The sequence below is a fragment of the Wolffia australiana genome, chromosome 15 (genome assembly GCF_029677425.1).
Source record: "Wolffia australiana isolate 7733 chromosome 15, ASM2967742v1".
NCBI lineage: Eukaryota > Viridiplantae > Streptophyta > Magnoliopsida > Alismatales > Araceae > Wolffia > Wolffia australiana.
Window position 1 is genome coordinate 5,291,986 of NC_135849.1, and position 20,123 is coordinate 5,312,108.

At 41.4% G+C, this 20,123-nt stretch overlaps 1 protein-coding gene across 1 annotated transcript; it reads left to right on the plus strand.

The window, feature by feature from the left end:
* Nucleotides 1-12,028: 12,028 nt before the first annotated feature.
* On the plus strand, nt 12,029-18,843 carry LOC144712737 (putative multidrug resistance protein). Its single transcript, XM_078587028.1, has 7 exons — nt 12,029-12,319; nt 12,395-12,449; nt 12,516-12,694; nt 12,895-13,352; nt 13,434-13,974; nt 15,475-16,356; nt 17,287-18,843. The coding sequence occupies exons 1-7, from the start codon at nt 12,071-12,073 to the stop codon at nt 18,661-18,663; spliced, it is 3,741 nt and encodes a 1,246-aa protein (XP_078443154.1). The 5' UTR covers nt 12,029-12,070; the 3' UTR covers nt 18,664-18,843.
* The last annotated feature ends 1,280 nt before the right edge of the window (nt 18,844-20,123 follow it).

Sequence of the window (20,123 nt, forward strand, 5' to 3'; positions counted from 1 at the left end):
CCACCCTCCTGATGGTTTTTACATTTCATGTTCTTAATTACAACTGATATGCTAAATTATTCATAGATTTATAATTAGTATAAATATTTCTTTATTTATGATATTATCTAGTTTTGTTTCAAAATTATAAAATTATTTTAATTTAATTTCTTTCATTTTGGTATTACATTTACTAATTTCAGGTTGCTATTTTTTACGGGATAGATTTACGATGCACAAAAATTAAAATTCTTAGATAATTTCAAAATGAAATATTCATGCACAAAATTTACAGGATTCATGTGATGTAATGTGTTTGAATGAGCCATGGATATTTATGTTTGCTTAGGATCCCAAAGACTACCATCAAATTTTATAATTTCATGGAATGACATTATTGAGTAGGTAATTGGATGAATCTCCAGGTATGCTCTAGAAAAAAATTAACCTTATTTTATTATAATAATTTTATAAATTTACAATAGGTAAAAGAGGTGCAATGAGAAGTTCCATTATCCTTCTCCTCGTAAGTCAACACAATGACTAGAACCTGAACCCCATTTCAAGAAAATATTTTTTATCAAAGAAAAATACAAAATAAAGTTTCTTGCCATCCATCTTTGCTGACCTAAAATCAATCAACACAACTCAAAATACTATGAAAAAATAAGAATTTTGAGGGCCAAAAAATTAAATTACAATTTCACATAGTCGACACTTAAAATAAATTTATTTCTATACAATATCTGAATTCAAAAATTGAGTGATGTTGTTTTTTTTCATATGAGTCTATGGTGAATATGAGGATCATCATAATATTATCAAAACTATCTCATGATGTGAACATGGTTCACACCATAAAAGAAATTATACAATTGTATATGTATAATTAGAACTGTAGTGATTTATCATTTCAAAGGTCAATTTGGTTAGATGGATCATTATATATAGTGTTTTCAGGGTAGGGATAACCTTTTATATTTCAAGATGATGACGAGTCTGTAAAATAAGAGACATCGAAAAATGTGTATTGGGGAAGTGAAAAATACAGACCTATGCATTCTCTATTATTTATCCATAATTTTTTATGCAAACACTCAAATTGGTGAGGTAGAAGACTAGCCATTTGAAGCCTCCATTTAAGTAAAAAATGACTATTTTATTTATTGATATCATAAACCTTATACCTTCATAAGTTAAAATTTGAAGGGTATATGAAAATTTTATTTTACCTAGAATAAAAATGATATGCAGTAGAATGAAACAATTATTTCCATTATCTTTAATAACATCGATAACATTACGAATGTCTCTCAGGAGCTGCTATAGTTATCTGTAACATTTGTGTGATTTCCTTCATTAATACTTAGTTGGACACTTTGGCACATTCACATCATCCAAAGGCAGTTTATCATTGATTCAAAGTAGGGAAGACAAACTCTAGTTAACTTTCAAGGGGTTGAATCAAAGGATTATATATACCATATCAAAATGGCAGTGCATAGTGTTATATGCATTACCTTATTTACTCTAAATATATATGTGATTAATTTTATTTTAACCAAAAAGAATGAGGAGATTCAATCATCAATCCCCATGAGACAGGGAGTGGGATTTGATTGTCATAATTTCAATCATTCCTCTAGATGTTAGAGATACTGTCTGGTCTAGAATATCTATATGACTTACCAGTTCATGTAAGGGATGTAAGGGATGGCTGTTACTGCTACAAACCAGTTCATGAAACATCTATATGACTTAGAAAAAGTCTCATTTACTTGTCAATTAAAAATTTTTGCTTTAAATAAATACCATGAGGTTTACGTAGCACCTTTAAAGATTTTCATATATGTATGGATATCATATTATTACAATTTAATGGTAATGCTTTAGAGGTATTAATGGATTATGGCTCAATATTTTGACAGACCTCTAAAGATATTCTCATCACACATATAGAGTTCTAAATATCTTACTGAAATCCTAAATAAATAGAATTCTTATTGGGGAGAAGTCGCACAATTTTTTTAAATAGTGAACAGTTCTAGGGATAATATATAGAAGTCATTAACATGATAAGAACAAGATACAGGTGAATCAAAGCATTATCTATCACAAAGAGTACAATAAACCAAGTTTTCTACATTTATATTAGATAATATATGATTTTTATTGTGAATTGTGGTATGCTAGATAAAAAAAAATTATTATTAGATAATAAAACGTAACTGGTTCTGTGTAAATTTTGGTTAATATGTTAGTGTATATTTATGTTTATCTTTTTTGGACATAAAAGGGGATGATTTTATTTAGAGGTTTATATGTAATTCTAGTATCTAATATTCACATATGAGCTCCTGGATGATAATATCCATAATAAATACAAGCACTATAAAATATCTACAAAAATTTTAATCAAAATAATCTTACTTAGTATGGTATAACCATAATAAATATGAGCACTTAAAATATCTTAAAATAAATATCAAACTTAAAAGAATCCCACTTAGTGACCACCTTTTGGGCATTCATTTAGGTTATTTAGTTTAACCAGTGTATAATGTCCAGTCAAACGTTTATGCTTTTTATCATGAACATAATCAGCTAATTGAATGAAAAGAACTGCGAATTAAAAATTGAAAAAAGAATCCATTCTACAGATTAAGTAGGTCACATAGCTAAACATTCCTTGCTGATATAGCTATCATGATCAGGTTACCAAATACTTCTTGCATGACTAGTCCATCATAGAAATATTGCAAAGCACATCATAAAACTAAACTATGTTTAGTAAATTATAGAGTTGTTATTATTGGATGGCAAAATCGGGACGAATGCTGAACCGGATAGTGGAAGTAGGCTTTCATTTTCTGTATTCATGGATATTCTGCAATTGGATGACAATACAATATATCGGTCGCTACGATACTGATATGTATAACATTATCCATCCCAATATCAGCGTCCATCTTATTCTCAATGGTTGGATGATAATATTGCATATCCATGTAGGATTTCACTTTTTTATATCCAGCATACAAAATAAAGATTCAATTTAAATAATTTATTATTTTAATAGTAAACACATAAATGATCATTAAACTATATGACTTAAATATAATATGTTGGAGTAAAATTAATATTTATTAGTGAATATTATCACTTCAGTGAGTTAATATTCTGGTTCGGTCCAAATTTGGCCCAATGCTCATTACAAATTGGTCAGCAAGATACATTGCAAGATGTGTGGAGCACTATGCCTTTTTCATGATGTTTTTCTTTGAAATAATTCACACTTTTTTGCTCTTCATTTTTCCATATGGGAGAATGGATGATTTTTTAACTGATATCAGGATACCTTTTTTGATAAGGATTTTGACATCTGGATATTAGATTCTGATATCTGGATATTAATACTGGCATCGCCAAATCCTGACCCCTATGATATACGTCCCCGTAACCTGTAAGATGAATATTGATATACATATGATATTATATATCTGATATCTTAAATCATCTTTAATTCATCCCAATATCAGATATCAGTTTTTCTATAATGAATTTAGACAGGTGAACACTAGTTCTTATGATGCTATAGCGAATAAACCCAAATGATTGTCAATAACTCCTAGTTTCTGAAAGTTATATAAATTCAAGAGCATATCATTTTAAGAGCATGTAAGGATCATTGTGGTTTTCTTGACGAATGATAAGATGAAGATGCAGAGTCACCATAGAGGACACATCCAGAATGATTTATCAAATCAATATTAGGTTAAATCCCCCCAAAAAAAGTTTTTATAAATGTGTTTAATGATACACATGATTTAGTAGGATTCTAACATGTTTGTCATTTGGAGATGTTTTTATAACTCCTAAAAATAGAATGAATTACTGTTAGCCAATATTTATAGGATAGGTCTAAAATTCAGCTTTTAATTAGGAATTAAAACTTTTATCAGAACATTTATACTTCAATTGTAGATGAATGTTTTATCAGATCATGCAAAAAATCTGAATAAAGGTTCAGAAACAACAAAAAAATTCTTGTATTTGTGCTAATTAACATTCCAAAGAGACTCTATCATTTCTATACATAGTTATTTAATGATTTATTCATTGTGTTATCTAATGTTTCTATATTTTAACACATGTCTTCAAAAATCAATGGTATAATCTCATAGTGGAGATGGAGATTTTGTAGTACATTTTAGGGCAAGTCATTTAAAATTCATGTTTAGCTTATTGATTAAATAGAAATTTGAATCATATAACTGATGATGATTTCTGGTTCTGGAACTATATGACATCCAATAGCTTATTCAAAATTCTTCATGTTATTCAAAATTCTTCATGTGATTCAAAATTTATTCATGCAAGTCATATTCATTAGTATTCATGTGGGAGATTAATAATGAAGTGAAAGTTTGTCCATGATACATGGTGGCTACAGACAGATTGGTTCCGTAAAATATTTGACAAAACTCTTTGGACCTTTAGAAACACGCAATGTAGCTTCAAACCTCCGATTTTTTATACTTGACTTATTGATTTGGTTAACTAGATCCAAAGGTGACATGCACTAGGTTCATTAGAATTTTTTATGTTAAATATTTAAAGTGCACAAGGACCATATACTTTAAGGTAAAGGGGTTTCACAGGAAGCCTTGTTATGTTAGAAATACTGAGTGTAAGTTTCTCCTTGGGTCTCCCTTTCTTATCCCTTATCCTTGAATGTAATCCTTTCTTGGTGTGGCTCAAATGGTGAGAAGACCTACACGGATCCCTAGCGTCACTAATAGATAATATGATGATGATATCTGATGTAAAAGAACCACATGGGTAAACACCTTGAAATAGGGCACTCAAAGGATATCAATATGGTGAAAAATGGTCTTCATGTGAGTTATTATGTACTTGACTCTCAAAGTGTTACAAAGATTAGGCAATGTTACATCTTCGTGGACATCTTCCAAACCTTCCAAGATGAATCTCAGAGTTAAGTTAAACATATCGGATAATGTAAATACAACGATACTAATTTAATTTAGCTCCCCTTAATGAACCAATTTGATTGTCCTCTGAAACGCGATACTGTTTTCCACTAGATATTCCAATCCAAGTAACCCTACCACACTGTACCAATATCATCATTCACATCCAGTCATAGTCTCTCAATCAATTGAGGCAATTTAAACATAACTAGATAAAATTTTACAATAAAGATTAGTTTACTCATCATTTTACAATTACTATTTGTATACGATACAATTATTTCAAATATTTATCAATATAAAATGTAATCTAAACTCAGGCGCTAGTAGACTTCGGATCCTCTACTATAACCTATTTAACCTCCTTCCATGTATATGAAATCCGTGTATCTCTAATTCACCTCGTTACAAGATCAACTATCTCTCTATAAATCATGTGACTCAAATTTCTTTAATTTTCTATTTCTTTATATTCCAATTCCTATCTGACTCTCTCTATTACACATAAATTCACCGGGCAATCTTAGACTACACTAATATCTATTATCTCCAAAGACAATTTAGAAGATCAAAATTCTCTATAAATAGTAACCCACGGATCAGAAATGATATGAAATTTTAATTAATAAAAAGAAAATTATAACTAAAAGTTTCCACGTTTACCTTATCGTTTACCTTGGGGAGACTTCTCATCTTCTCGTTTTCCTTTTCTTTCATATCTTTCTTGTATACTTTTACTTTCTGTTAGTTGTCTGCAGGATGCAAAATAAACCTCGCGTCGTAGCAACAAACACGAATAGTGACAGTAATGTTTCCCTCTTCCTCCAGTTTCTTCTTATCTTTCTCTAACTTCTTCCTTCCTCTATTTATTTACTATTTTCTCTTCCTTACTCCTCTCTGGTCAAATGTTGATTCGACGATTTCCTGAAACGTTAGCTCTTGTCTACCAGCGTGTAATATGGTGGTAAGAAAAAAATGCTACTTATTTCCTTTTCTTTATCTCTTCTTATCTCCCTGTCTTCGTCTTCTCTAATTCTCTCGTCCTATGCAGTTTAGTTGTGCGTGATTCATTGATAAATAAGGAAATCAGAGACCAAGGAAATACGACAAAGAAATCAAGACATCAATAAAATTCTCTTGCCGACTGTCTTCTATGCATATGGCACATGATATCCTGCAATAAAAAATACAAAATATAAGGCCCACAAGATGAAAAATAACCTCAAGACCCATCACTGAATTTTCGGCCCGAATCTTCGAGTTTTTCCTCACAATTTGTCGGCGAGGGATATTGTCTTCAACCAGCATGTAATATAACGAAAAGAAAAAAAAAGAAACGTGATTTCCTTGACCTTTATCTCTTCTTAACTCCCTGTCTTCGTCTTCTCTAATGCTCTCTTCTTAAGCATTTTAGTTGTGCGTGATTCAGATATCATTAGGAAATCCGAGAACAAGCAAAAGATGACAAAGAAGTCAAGATATCAATAACTCTCTTGGTGACTGTCTTCTAAGCATCAGGCATAGATCTCCTTTCTTTCTCAATCATGCAATAAAAAACAAAATATAAGGCCCACAGGATGCAAAATAACATTCATGCTTTTCAAGTAAATTGTTGGCATGGGATACAATATTTTGTAATCTTTTTGTAAATTCAAGAGGGAGTGCCCGTAATTTTTTGCAAGCTGGAGGGGATTTGTGAATAAAAAGATCCAGAGTTTTAAATAAAGAGAGCAAAACGGAGAGAGAGTGTGGTTTATCAAGAGTGAGATGGTCGTTCTCGCTCTTATGACCTTTTAACCGATAGCAACTCGAAACGTCATTTGACTGTCTGCGACGTAACTGCTGCTGGCCGTCCGATCGATGATGGATTTATATCCGATCGTTGATCACGACGTCACATAATCTTTCTAGTTTTACTCTTTTATGAAAGCCTTCTGTATCGGTCAACAATTGAGTAAATGATAAGTCTCAATGATGTCATTGCACTGCCACTATTTTAATAGTTTCAATATATAAATAAATAAATTGTTATACTTGCAACCTTATAATCAGCAAGATAGTTCGTTTTTCTCTGTTAATCTGACTCCGAATAAGTACTGATTCATTATCTTCATTATTCAGCTGAAAGATAATTTTGTCATTCAATAGTTTCTACCTTGAAAGTATGAAAGTAATTCGCACAGGTTTTGCAAATCATGAGTCTGAGTTGATCGCATCATTTCACTAATCAAATAAAGTACGCTTGAACTAAACATCAGTCCAATAGTATAGGAAATGTTAATCTATGTCACTAAATTGCGGCGTTAATACTCCGTTTGATAAATTGACCCAATCAACAAAGTTCCACTATCTTCAAATAGAGAAAGATGTGGGCCTCTAATTTTGCCAAAGCTCGGATTTACGTCCCCATTCTCATTTCAACTTCCCAAAGTTAGATGTGTTATTAAGTTTGATCCAGAGTTGATGAAAAGTAAAACTCTGTTGACTATTATGTTTTAAGCTTGATCCACTTCTTAACATTTTTCATAACATTTTTTAAGTAATTCCGACTTGATGTTGTTACCTTCAATCTTCAGCTGACACATTTAATGACCTCGCAATCACCCGATAGCAAGACCTGGATATCATCTCTTAAGAGAAGTGATTAATCAAAAAATGGGGAACTCGTTTTTTCGATTCAACTCTCAAGAGCTATAGTTTTCTTATTTTTAAAACTCAGCAACATGATGTATTTTTTACTTGTTTTGCCTCATAATTGATTGACATCTTTCTTTTCAGCATATTTTCTTGTAGTGTTTGCTGTTATTATAACTCACGCAGTAAGAGAAACTAGATATGAGCTTTCTCCACTGCTATGGTCGTCAACCACAGTTCCCTACTCCTCTAACTCTCTGTCTTTCTCTCTCTGTCTCTGTCTCTGTCTCTCTCTGTCTCTCTCTGTCTCTCTCTCTGTCTCTCTCTCTCTCTCTCTCTCTCTCTCTCTCTCTCTCTCTCTCTCTCTCTCTCTCTCTCTCTCTCTCTGTCTCTCTGTCTCTCTGTCTCTCTGTCTCTCTGTCTCTCTGTCTCTCTGTCTCTCTGTCTCTCTCTCTCTGTCTCTCTCTCTCTCTCTCTCTGTCTCTCTCTCTCTCTCTCTCTCTCTCTCTCTCTCTCTGTCTCTCTCTCTCTCTCTCTCTCTCTCTCTCTCTCTCTCTCTCTCTCTCTCTCTCTCTCTCTCTCTCTCTCTCTCTCTCTCTCTCTCTCTCCCTCTGACTCTCTTTACTTTCCATTATTTACATGGTGTGTGGCCCCTATATCTGGGTGTCACACGGTCAAATCTCGAGCTAGGTTTCTTGCTCAGAATTGGCGTGTGCCGGCCTCAGTGCTTGGAGCAGAACACTGAGCAGCCTTGATCTCTTGCATCAGAAGCTTTTGCAATTGCTTAAGATCACTTAGAAGGGGTTAGAGGAGATGGGGGTGCTAGGCACCGTCAGTGAATAGGGTCATTGCATTTATATCATAAAGAGTACATCATCATTGGGGATAATTACATGGGGGAAGACGAGGGGTGTTACAAGGAACGAGAGGAGGCGCCTTGCGCCGCGGTAATGTTGCCACACCGCCTCAGGGATGTCGCTCCACGTGCGCGCCTGCTCTGTCGCTACACAAGTGCGCCAGGCCGAGCGCCGCGCGCCCGTGGGCCTGGCGACCACACATGCCACCCCTGCCTTGACGATCACACACGCCACCGGCACCCACGTCGACACTCCAGCCCGCAGTTTGCGCGACGCCGCCGCATTCGATGCCCCCGAGCTGGGCGCTGTGCGCCAAGCACTACCCCCAGGAGCGCTACATGCCTAGTGTGCCGTCTCGGCGCTCTCAGTGCGCCACATGCCTTAGTCTCATGGCGGGATGTCTCCAAGCCCCGTGCCCCACACACGCAATGCGCACGCTGCCCGCGCGGCACCCCCCACAACTCTGCGCGCTGCAACCGCGGCACGCCGCCCGGCCTGTGCATCCCGCACCCACGCGCAGCGCTTCCCGCCCCCCGCACAGCGCTCGGCGCTGGCGGGTAGCGTTGGCGCCCGCGCGTGGCGCTTGGCGCGCGCGCACACCGTTCAGCCCGTGCGCCCAGCACTCGCGGACCGTACCTAATCCGTCCCGCCTTGGGCGCGGATGAGCACGTGCACAGTCTGTCGTGAATCACCATCGACAGTGGCAGTGGCCTGAAAGATCAGGTATTGGGCATCGCTACCCATTATGAACTCAGTCCTTAAAATGTCGTGAGCCGAAATACAACGGACACGCCCTCCCAATAAACACACAGGACTCTGGGCAAGGAATGGCGCCTAGTTAGGGGCCTAACACGCCCCTGTCGCCTGAACTTGTCGACGCCCTCGTTGACGCCCGCTGCTCCGCTTCATATGCGCGCAGTAGGTCCTCAAACTGCCATAACTCTGAGTCGCGCTCCCAGGTGGTTGATTCCTCTGGTCTGTTCTTCCGCTTGATTAGGTACTCGCTCTTGTGATAGCAACCGTGACTTCCTCCCCGGTCAATTTCCCGCTTCGCCAGGACACCTTCTGCTTCTTGGTCGAAGTGCGCCCGCACATTTGGTGGTGCACATTGGCCCTTCGGGTATTATTTTAGATAAACCGTGCAAGGTCTATCATTCAATATTTTTTATCGGACAGAAACGTCTATTTTTCCAACAATGGGTGAAAACCTATGTATCGCAATAATCTAGATCCATAATGATGGAAAATTTGGGAAGAAATTATAACAAGTAATCATGTTACGCCATGAAAAGTATCACTGTTTTGAGACACATTGCGACTATATAAAATCAGAATGTTTTGATTGAATATTATAAATTTCGACAAGTTTAGAGTTTGAGAATATTTATTCAGTAATTATCGAAGGAAGGTTATCGTAGATCTCGTCGCAAACTCTAAATTTTAGAAATCCAAAATCAGGCTGGTACAAAATAACCGTTATAAAAACATATACATCCTAATGTTTTGAATGAAAATGTATACACCGGAATTAAATAGATAAACTTTGTTTTGTATAATACAAAAAATTTGGGAATAACCCATATGAAATAATTCTGTTATGCTTTATAAAAAAGTAGCAATGTACTGGGACACATATTACAACTTTATTACATCAGAATGATTTGAATGAAAATTATTCAAACCGGGAATTTTTTACTTTGAGAAGATTTTGTCAAATTATCGAAGAGATGGTTCTCGTAGAATCTTGTCGTAAACTCTCAATTTTCAAAATAAATCAACTTGAGGCAGGTAAAAAGTTACCGTTTCTGACAGCAAGTTTGTGGAACCTCAACATCTTCAAGTTCACATCCTCAATTTTACTTAAAATATCCGTAAAAGTAAGAGAAAAAATAATGAAACGAACCACTTTAGGGACTTCCAGTTATATATAAAAAATAAATGAAGGGCCCCATAAAAAAATCCATGGGCTTCGTTGTATCTCAATATTTTTCAAATTATAATTATATATGTATACATCTCTCTCACTCCCGTAGACATGACCCACATGTTAAGCGATAACAATCGGACAGTTGTCCATATCTACCCAATAAAAACCCCACGACATGGACAACGAAGAGGATGGCAAGATGAAATGTTTTTTGTATAACTTCCTAAAGAGAGAATATGCCCAACCCTGGATCTAATATGGGAAACTTATACATCTTGAGGTCTCATCATTACACTAAATGCTTATCAACTGGATGACTCAAAAAGTGTGCCACGCTTGGCCTTGAGGGAGATAATAGCTGACCAATCAACGTTTGATATTTTTTATATCATCATTAAAGTATGTCAAGTTCCTATTACAATAAACAATTTGATTCTATAAGAGAGACTCACATGGTACATCAAGCTACAAGTCAACGATGACCCAAAATCAAATAATTCAGCCGACAAGCTAACCTTTTAAACCCACTCATTAAGATATTGCAAATTGCTATTAGGTTATCTCTTGGAATGATCTTTTTGTAATGTTTTTTTTTCTGGTGAAAATTTTGTCCTACAATCTAGAAGACATAAACAGAGGAATAACTCGCCATCGCCGGTCCACCAAACTTGCACCACTACGGTTCTCTCAACTAAGGAAAATAAAACCAACTAATAAGAACACGTTGCACAAATCAGCCAACTAATAAGAACATCTTACAATCAACCAATCACAAGATAGATAGACACAACGGACACATTATTAAGCAATACAAAAAACAAAACAAACGGAATTAGAAAAACTACAAATTAGGAAACGTAAAACCCAAATCTGCACGGTATATCTCACTCCCTCCTCCCTCCTTCCTCCCTCCATCGAGCATCTTTCATAATAACCACTTCTAAACCAGCACGAGTCCAAAGCAAGGGAGAACCTGGGAAAATTTTGAAGAAGAAAACTCGCCAACAAGAACAAACAATAATTTACCGCAGCATGCTTCACCCCATCGTCGATCTAACGGAAAAGATTACGGCAGCATCTTCGTCTTTGCTCATCCGTTGTTCTGTCTGCCTGTCTCTCTCTGTTCATAAATATGACACCCGACAGATTTCCCACGATCACCTGTTTCGATTTGAGATAAAACCCTAAAGGATAACAAACCAGACGCAAACAACGGGTTGCAGCCAATTTTTTTTTTTACTATTTTCTACGGGTTATCGCCAATTAAGAAATAAGATCATCAGCTTACTGGCGCCACGCGTTGACTCGTAGTGGAGGAAATTAGGAAACCGCAGCCGACTATCGCGACGGGTGAACAGCTGCATGCTCTTTCCCTGCCACGAAGTTTTTCCACGCCGATCGATGACGATGATGATGACGATATTCATTTCATCATCTGGTTAACATGGCAGAATCTGGCAGCCCAAAGGCCAATCTAGCCTCAGTCGGCTTCTAGAAGATGCCCGGCGTCTTCATCTCTGGGTCGTCACCGATGACGACTGGCCCTAAACATGAGGTCAACACACGCATGAGTCGCCCTTCCCATAGCGTGCCAATCTTTTTTAATTCGCCTTGGCGAAGATGAGAGGCCAAACCCCATTCATTTAAGATATTTGTTTCTCCTTCGTTTGTCTCCCAGAATGGCCAAGAAAGAAGAAGGTGGAGAAGGGGAGAGAACGGGGTCGACTCGAGCTTCTTCCATATGGACGCTCTTCATGCACGCCGACGCGGTGGATATGTGGCTGATGTGCCTGGGTTTGCTGGGCTCTCTCGCGGATGGGTTTTCTCTCCCGGCGATGTTGATAATCACCAGCAAAATCATGAACAACCTCGGCAAGACCACCGGCGTTGCCGGCGACGTCTCTTCCTTCATCAACATCGTTTCCGATGTGAGCTTAACTTAATCCGCTGCGTTAACTCCTTCTGGCGGCTTGTCTGACGGCTATAACTTAATTCTGCTGCAGAATGCACGAATAATGTTGTATCTTGCACTCGGGACGGGGTTGGCGTCGTTTTTCGGTAGCCCTCTTTCACGTTTCTTTCTCTGAAGCTCATGAACTTATATCCTCTTTCTTTTTCTTGAAGAGGGTTTCTGTTGGACGAGGACGGGGGAGAGGCAAGCGGCGAGAATGAGAGCGACTTACCTGAGAGCGGTGCTTCGCCAGGACATTGAGTACTTTGACCTGCAGGTTGATAATACAGCCCAGGTCGTCACCAGCGTCTCCAGCGACTCCCTCGTCATCCAAGACGTCCTCAGCGAGAAGGTTATTTCCCTCTCAGTCAGAATTCGATAACAGGAACGCTACCTCTCTGTTAGAATTTGATAGCAAGAGCGCTACCTCTCTGTTAGAATTTAATTGAAAGAGAGCTACCTCTCTGTTAGAATTTGATAGCAAGAGCGCTACCTCTCTGTTAGATGTTGTTAGTCTCCAACATCTAGCTCATAGTCTGAAACGTTGTGTAGGTGCCCAATTTCATCATGAACGCGGCGACCTTCTTCGGGAGCTACGTGGCGGCGCTGGTTCTAATGTGGCGCCTGGCGGTGTCGGCGCTGCCGACCTTCTTCCTGTTGATCATCCCCGGGATCATGTACGGGAGAATTTTGATGGGCCTCGTATCCAAGATCCGAGAAGAGTACGATAAGGCAGGGAACATCGCCGAGCAGGCCATCTCTGCCATTCGCACGGTGTACTCCTTCGTCGGAGAGAGCAAAACGATGAAGGAGTTTTCTGCTGCGCTCGAGGGGTCCGTCAAGCTAGGTCTACGTCAAGGCCTCACAAAGGGTATCGCCATCGGCATTAACAGCGTGACCTACGCCATCTGGGCTTTCCTGTCTTGGTATGGCAGCCGCCTGGTTATGTACCACGGCGGGGAGGGCGGCACTGTCTTCGCCGTCGGCGCCGCCGTCATCATCGGAGGACTGTAAGACAAAACTTAGCCCCCTTATCTGTCCATCATCGGCTCTTCTTCCTTATCTTAATTCGTAATTGGGTTTTGAACCAGGTCACTGGGATCGGGACTTTCGAACGTGAAGTACTTGTCTGAGGCGGTGGTGGCCGGGGAACGGATCAAGAGGATTATCAAACGAACGCCGAAGATTGATTCAGAAGACGATAGCGGGGAGGTTATTGGAGATGTTAAAGGCGATGTAGAACTGAGGGGTGTGGAATTCGCGTATCCTTCTAGGCCGGAGACGTTGATTTTCAAGAGCTTTCATTTGAGGGTGCCGGCGGGGACGACGATGGCGCTCGTCGGCGGAAGTGGGTCCGGCAAATCGACGGTGATCTCGTTGTTGCAGAGATTTTACGATCCCAAAGGAGGTCAGGTGTTTCTAGACGGAGTGGACATTCGACGGCTTCAGCTTAAGTGGCTGAGGTCGCAGATGGGTTTGGTTAGTCAGGAGCCAGCGTTGTTCGCTACGTCCATTAAAGAAAACATTCTCTTCGGAAAGGAGGATGCCACCATGGATGAGGTCATCGAAGCCGCCAAGGCCGCCAATGCCCACAGCTTCATCTCTCAGCTTCCCCTCGGTTACGACACCCAGGTCTTTCTATCTCTCTCTCCCTCTCTCTCTCTCTCACACTTTCTCTCTTGCCTTCGATCCTCTCTCTCTCTCTCTCTCTCTCTCTCTCTCTCTCTCTCTCTCTCTCTCTCTCTCTCTCTCTCTCTCGCTCGCTCGCTCTCACAGCTTCTCTCCTTTTCTCTCTGCCTGTATGTCTGTCTGCCTCTCTCTCTCTCATTTCTCAGTCTCTCGCGCTTCCTCCCTCTCTCTCACTTAACTTCTCTCTTTTTCTGTTTCTTTCTGTCTCTATTTTTTTATTTCCGTCCCCCCTCTCTCTTTCTCTTACCCTCTCTCTTTTTCTCTCCGTCTCTCTCTCTCTCTTACCCTCTCTCTTTTCCTCTCCATCTCTCTCGCTTACCTTCTGTCTTTTTCTCTCCGTCTCTGTCCATCTTATCTTTTCTATGTCCCTCTCTGTTGATCTTTCTCTAACTTTCTCTTCCTTTCTCTCCGTCTCTCTCTGTCGATCTCTCTCTTTCTCTCCGTCTTTCTCTCTCTTTTTCTCTCCATCTCTCTTTGTCTTACCTTCTCTCTGTCTCTCCATGCTGCTCTCTCTCTAACTTTCTCTTTCATTCTCTGTCTCTATGTGTGTCTCTCTCTCTTCCTCGGTCCCGCTCTACATATATCTATTTATGTTGCCGTCTCTCTATCTCTCCCCTGGCGCTATGACTGTTTATCTCTCTCCCCAAATATATTTCTGTCTCGTTCTCTCTCTCTCTCTCCCTCATCTCTATCTTTCTCTCTCTATTCTCTCGATCAATCTATCAGTCTGTCCACTAGTCATCTATCTCATTCTTCCACCGTAACGTATTTTTTTTCCTCCCGGAAGCACCAATTGTGTTGATTTCATATCGTTTTCCTTGCCTGGTTGACTGTCGCCTCAAGTGCGCGTGGGAAAGTTTTCATTACTCCGGGCATCTTCTAAGTTTCCCCCATGATTGCACACGTGTCGCTTTCTTCGCGTTGAAAGCCGCGCGATCCGCCTTATTTTTTCCCCGTCCCCATCTCCTTGCATCACGTCCTTCGTCACTTCGCCGTTAACGTTCCGAAGTGTCTTTCTCGAGCTTCTTATCGTCCTTTTCCCGATAGCAACAGAAAAAACTCGTGAATTTCTTCTCAAAAAATGCATGGTCGATATCACGAAATTTCGTCCTCGTCTCTTCGAAGCTTCAACCCATATTTTCCCCCAAAAACTTTTCAACGCATCAGTATTTAGCGAGAAAATTAACATAGGGACTTTGGGCCTCAAATTCTACACAAATTACATGAAATTCTGTTATGATTCAGCTAAGCATATCACCCCAAACAAATTCTACAAAAAGCCGGGATGGGCATCGTCTCAAATTTGCCCATCCATCTTTAGATGGTACGCTGAGCTGAACCATAACAGAATTTTTGTTCGTATTCTTTCGTCCCCTTTATCGCCATGTCCTCGTCTTCTAAATTTGAGCATTCTGATCAAATCGTTGATCATTATTTTCTCAGGTGGGAGAGAGAGGAGTGCAGATGTCGGGAGGGCAGAAGCAGAGAATCGCCATAGCCAGAGCTGTGATCAAGACCCCGAAGATACTCCTTTTAGACGAGGCGACCAGCGCGCTAGACTCGGAATGCGAGCGGCTCGTCCAGGAGGCTCTCGACGCGGCGGCAGTGGGCCGAACCACCATCGTCATCGCCCACCGCCTCTCCACCGTCCGCAACGCGACCGTGATCGCCGTCATCCAAGACGGACAGGTGGTCGAGGCCGGCTCCCACGACGAGCTCGTCCGTCATCCGACCGGCGCCTACGCATCCTTGGAGAGGCTTCAGCTCAGCTCCGAGGAGTCGACCTCCTCGCCCGCGGCTGGGCCTTGGCGAACTCTCTCTTCCCGCTCCGGCCGTGGGCTGGACCGCAGCAGCCGTAGCTTGAGCTTCAGAGGCTCGAGCTCGTCCTTTGGAGAGGTCCAATTGGAGGCAGAGACGGAGCCCAAGACCCTTCCCGTGCCTTCGTTCAAGAGACTGCTGATGATGAACGCGCCGGAGTGGAAGCAAGCGTCTGTTGGGGTCGCGAGTGCTGCGGTTTTCGGGGCCATTCAACCGGCATACGCTTTCGCGCTTGGGAGCGTGATCTCCGTCTACTTTCTCACCGACCATGACGAGATCAAGTCCAGCATTAGAACGTATTCGTTGATCTTCGTCGGACTTTTCGTCCTGTCCTTCAGCATCAACGTTTGCCAGCACTACTGCTTCGCGTTCATGGGTGAGCAGCTCACGAAGCGGGTGCGCGAGCGTATGTTATCGAAGATCCTTACGTTCGAGGTGGGTTGGTTCGACCAGGATGAGAACTCAACCGGCGCTATCTGTGCCCGCCTCTCCAAAGATGCCAGCGTGGTTAGTCTTTGTTACCTTCTGCTGATATTTTTTTTCCTTCTTTTTTTCTTTTGTTGTCTCATCTTCCTGCATTCTGGGTGGTTCGACTTGGGGTTTTCTTTCATTCTAGTTTTTTTTCTAACTTTTTTCGGATTATCCTTTTTATTTTCTATTGTTTTTCTACTCCTTTCGCTTTCATGATCTCATTTCGCCATTCCCTTTTTTTCCTTCCTTGTCTCTTTGCTTTCTGTTTTCGTCTTTTGTTCTTGCTTCCATTTTTTTGGATTCTTCTTTCACAGTTTTATTCTTCTATCGTCAGTGCCTTTGTTTTATCCTTTAATCTTCTTGCGCTGCTCTTGATATTTTTTTGATAATTTTAGTTTCTTTCTACCCTCTTGCATTCCAGAAAAACCTTGCGTTCCTGCATCCGTGTTTCATTTTCCATTTTAGTTTGCCTTTTCTTCTCCAGTCTTCTTGCACTTTTGTTTAACTTGAAATTATCTTTCTTTTTGGCTTCACTACTTTCTTTCTTCGCTTATCTTCGTTTACCGGTTCGCATTCTTCTTTCATCCTCTAAAACTCTCGAACAACTTGCATCGTCGTCTCTCTTTATATAACTTGCTTATTATCTACTTCTTCGCTTACGCTTTCTCTTTCTCTGATCATGTCCTTACAACTGCTTCGATTCGACTCTTATCTTCTTTCAGCTTCCTGCTGTCCTCCTTCATCACCACTTCTCTTTTTCACTCTTCTTCCTTCTCTTCTTCAATCATTATGTTCTTATTTTCGCTTATATTCTTCATCCTTTTGCCGTCCACCGTTCAACTTGCCTGACTATTTCCTTTTCGCTTCCTTTTTTCTATCATCATTCATCTGTTTCCGGCTGCTTGCATTCTTCTCTGTTGCCCTCCATCACCATGACTGATGAGAAACTCGACTGCTCTATTTCAGGTGAGATCTCTGGTGGGGGACCGGATGTCTCTAGTAGTTCAGACGCTATCAGCGGTGATAGTGGCATGCACGATGGGCCTTGTGATAGCATGGCGGTTAGCCCTGGTCATGATCGCGGTCCAACCCATCATCATCGTCTCCTTCTACGCCCGGCGCGTTCTCCTCAAGAAGATGTCGGCCAAGTTGGCCAAATCGCAAGGCGAGAGCGGCAAGCTGGCAGCAGAGGCCGTCTCCAACGTCCGCACCATCACCGCGTTCTCCTCACAAGACCGTATTCTGAAGCTCTTCGAGGCCGCCCAAGAAGGGCCGGGAAGGGAAGCCAAGCGCCAGTCCTGGTATGCCGGCCTGGGGCTGGGAATCTCCCAATGCCTTATGATCTGCACTTGGGCGCTCGACTTCTGGTACGGGGGACTACTCATCCGCCAGGGGGACATCACCGCCAAGGCCCTGTTCCAGACCTTCATGATACTCGTCAGCACCGGTCGAGTCATCGCCGACGCGGGCAGCATGACCACGGACCTCGCCAAGGGCGCCGACGCGGTGGGCTCGGTCTTCGCGGTCCTGGACCGGTGCACCGCCATCGAGGCCGCCGACCCGGACGCCCACAAGCCCAAAACCCTAACAGGTCAGATCGAGTTCCGGGCCGTGGTCTTCGCGTACCCGGCTCGTCCCGACGTGACCATCTTCAACGGCTTCTCCATCGTCATCTCCCCCGGAAGGTCTACGGCCCTGGTCGGCCAAAGCGGCTCGGGCAAATCCACCGTCATCGCTCTGATCGAACGGTTCTACGACCCCGCCAAGGGCACGGTTCTGATCGACGGCAGGGATGTAAGGACATACCATCTCCGCGAGCTCCGGCGGCACGTCGCGTTGGTGGGGCAGGAACCGACCCTCTTCGCGGGGACGATAAGGGATAATATCGTGTACGGGGCGGAGGAGGCGACGCAGGCGGAGGTGGAGGAAGCGGCGAGAACGGCCAACGCTCACGACTTCATCTCTGCGCTCAAGGACGGGTACGATACTTGTTGCGGGGACAGAGGAGTGCAGCTCTCTGGAGGGCAGAAGCAGAGGATCGCCATAGCCAGGGCCGTGCTTAAGAGCCCTGCCGTGTTGCTCCTTGACGAGGCTACCAGCGCGCTTGATTTCCAGTCTGAGAGGATGGTGCAGGAGGCGCTGGAGAGAGTCATGGTGGGGAGAACGAGCGTTGTGGTTGCGCACCGCCTGAGTACTATCAAGAACTGCGATATGATCGCTGTTCTTGATAAGGGACGGGTTGTTGAGAAAGGGACGCATGCCTCCCTCCTTGCCAAGGGGCAATCAGGCACGTACTTCTCTCTGGTGAGTCTGCAGCAGGGACTCAAGTCCAATGGGAACTGATCAACTTCTCTTTTTCTCCTCTCTCTATAACGTATGTGAATTGTGTAATTGGACTCCCAAGCCGCGGCTTCGCTGCTTTCCATATGTGTATTTGAGTAGGTTGGCGTAAAGACGGGTCCCGTCCCGTCCGGAACGCATTTTTTGTTATTCGTCTTATCGTAAAGACGGTTTATTTTGTTATGGAAATATCTTGAGAATGATCTCATTAACTTAAAAAGTTTAACGGACGAGCTCTATTTTATTCTGGATTTACAATATTATTCTTCACATTTATACTACTATCTCCCTCTCTTTCCGCCTGCCAATCTCTCTTCATCCACCAATAAAAGCTTCTCTTTTCATCCCTCTCTCTGTGCATCATTGTATGTCTTATTCAGATTATCCACATTCAGGGAAGCATGCTTAGTTCCTGTTGGTGGAGAGGAGCGAGGAGGAGAAGAGTGCAGCTCAAGGTCTTGGAGAGGGGTAAAGAAAGAAGGAAGAAGAGGGAAGAAAAGAGAAGAGGGCGGCGGAAAAGAAACGTACAATAATGAGGGTTTTCCCATTTACTGGGGCACACAGTTGACTGCGAGTTCACAACACTCCCCCTTCAGGATGTGATGTTAACATTCATCCAACCTGATAAAAACTATGAGCAACAATTAAACAAAAATGGGACGTCATAGATCATCCAGATGCCATATAGCTCCATAACTGATGAAGATGTCATGCAACCTCATTTTGGTGCACATGGAAGTGAATATTTGTCAGTTCACCCATTTTGTTAAGATGTCGTCAACCTGATTAGTTGAGCTAACATGTCAAGTATATGATTCTAGAGTCCAGCTTTTCATGTATGAAATGGCGATCAATTTCTACATGCTTGGTGTGACCATTGTATGCAATATAGATTGCAGCTTTATTGTCATAATATAAGATAAGTGGTTGAGGACGGAGGAGATCTAGTTCCAACAACAATGTTCATAGCCATAGCATTTCACACGCACTGAGGGCCATTGATCTATACTCTGCTTCAGCGGTAGATCTAGCAATGATACTTTGCTTCTTGCTTCTCCATGATTCTGGATTCCCCCAACAAATACACAACAGCATAAGGTTGAGAGATGGTCATCTCTGTTTCTTGCCAAATCAGCATCTATGTAACATTCAACAGTCAAACTCTTCTCATTCAAGTATAACACTCCACGCCTTGGATTACCTTTAAGATACCATAGTATACACATGACAGCATCCAAGTTGTGTGATCTAGGATCATGCCTAAAATGGCTGACCACATTCACAATATAAGTAATAACATGGATTCTATGTGATAAATAGATCAACCATCCCACAAATCCTTGGTATTACAATCTGTCAATTTTCTCTTGCCCTCATCAAGTATCAGTAGATGATTATGTTCTATAGGAATATCAATTGGCTTACACCCTAGCATCCCAATCTCTGTAAGGAGATCTAGATTA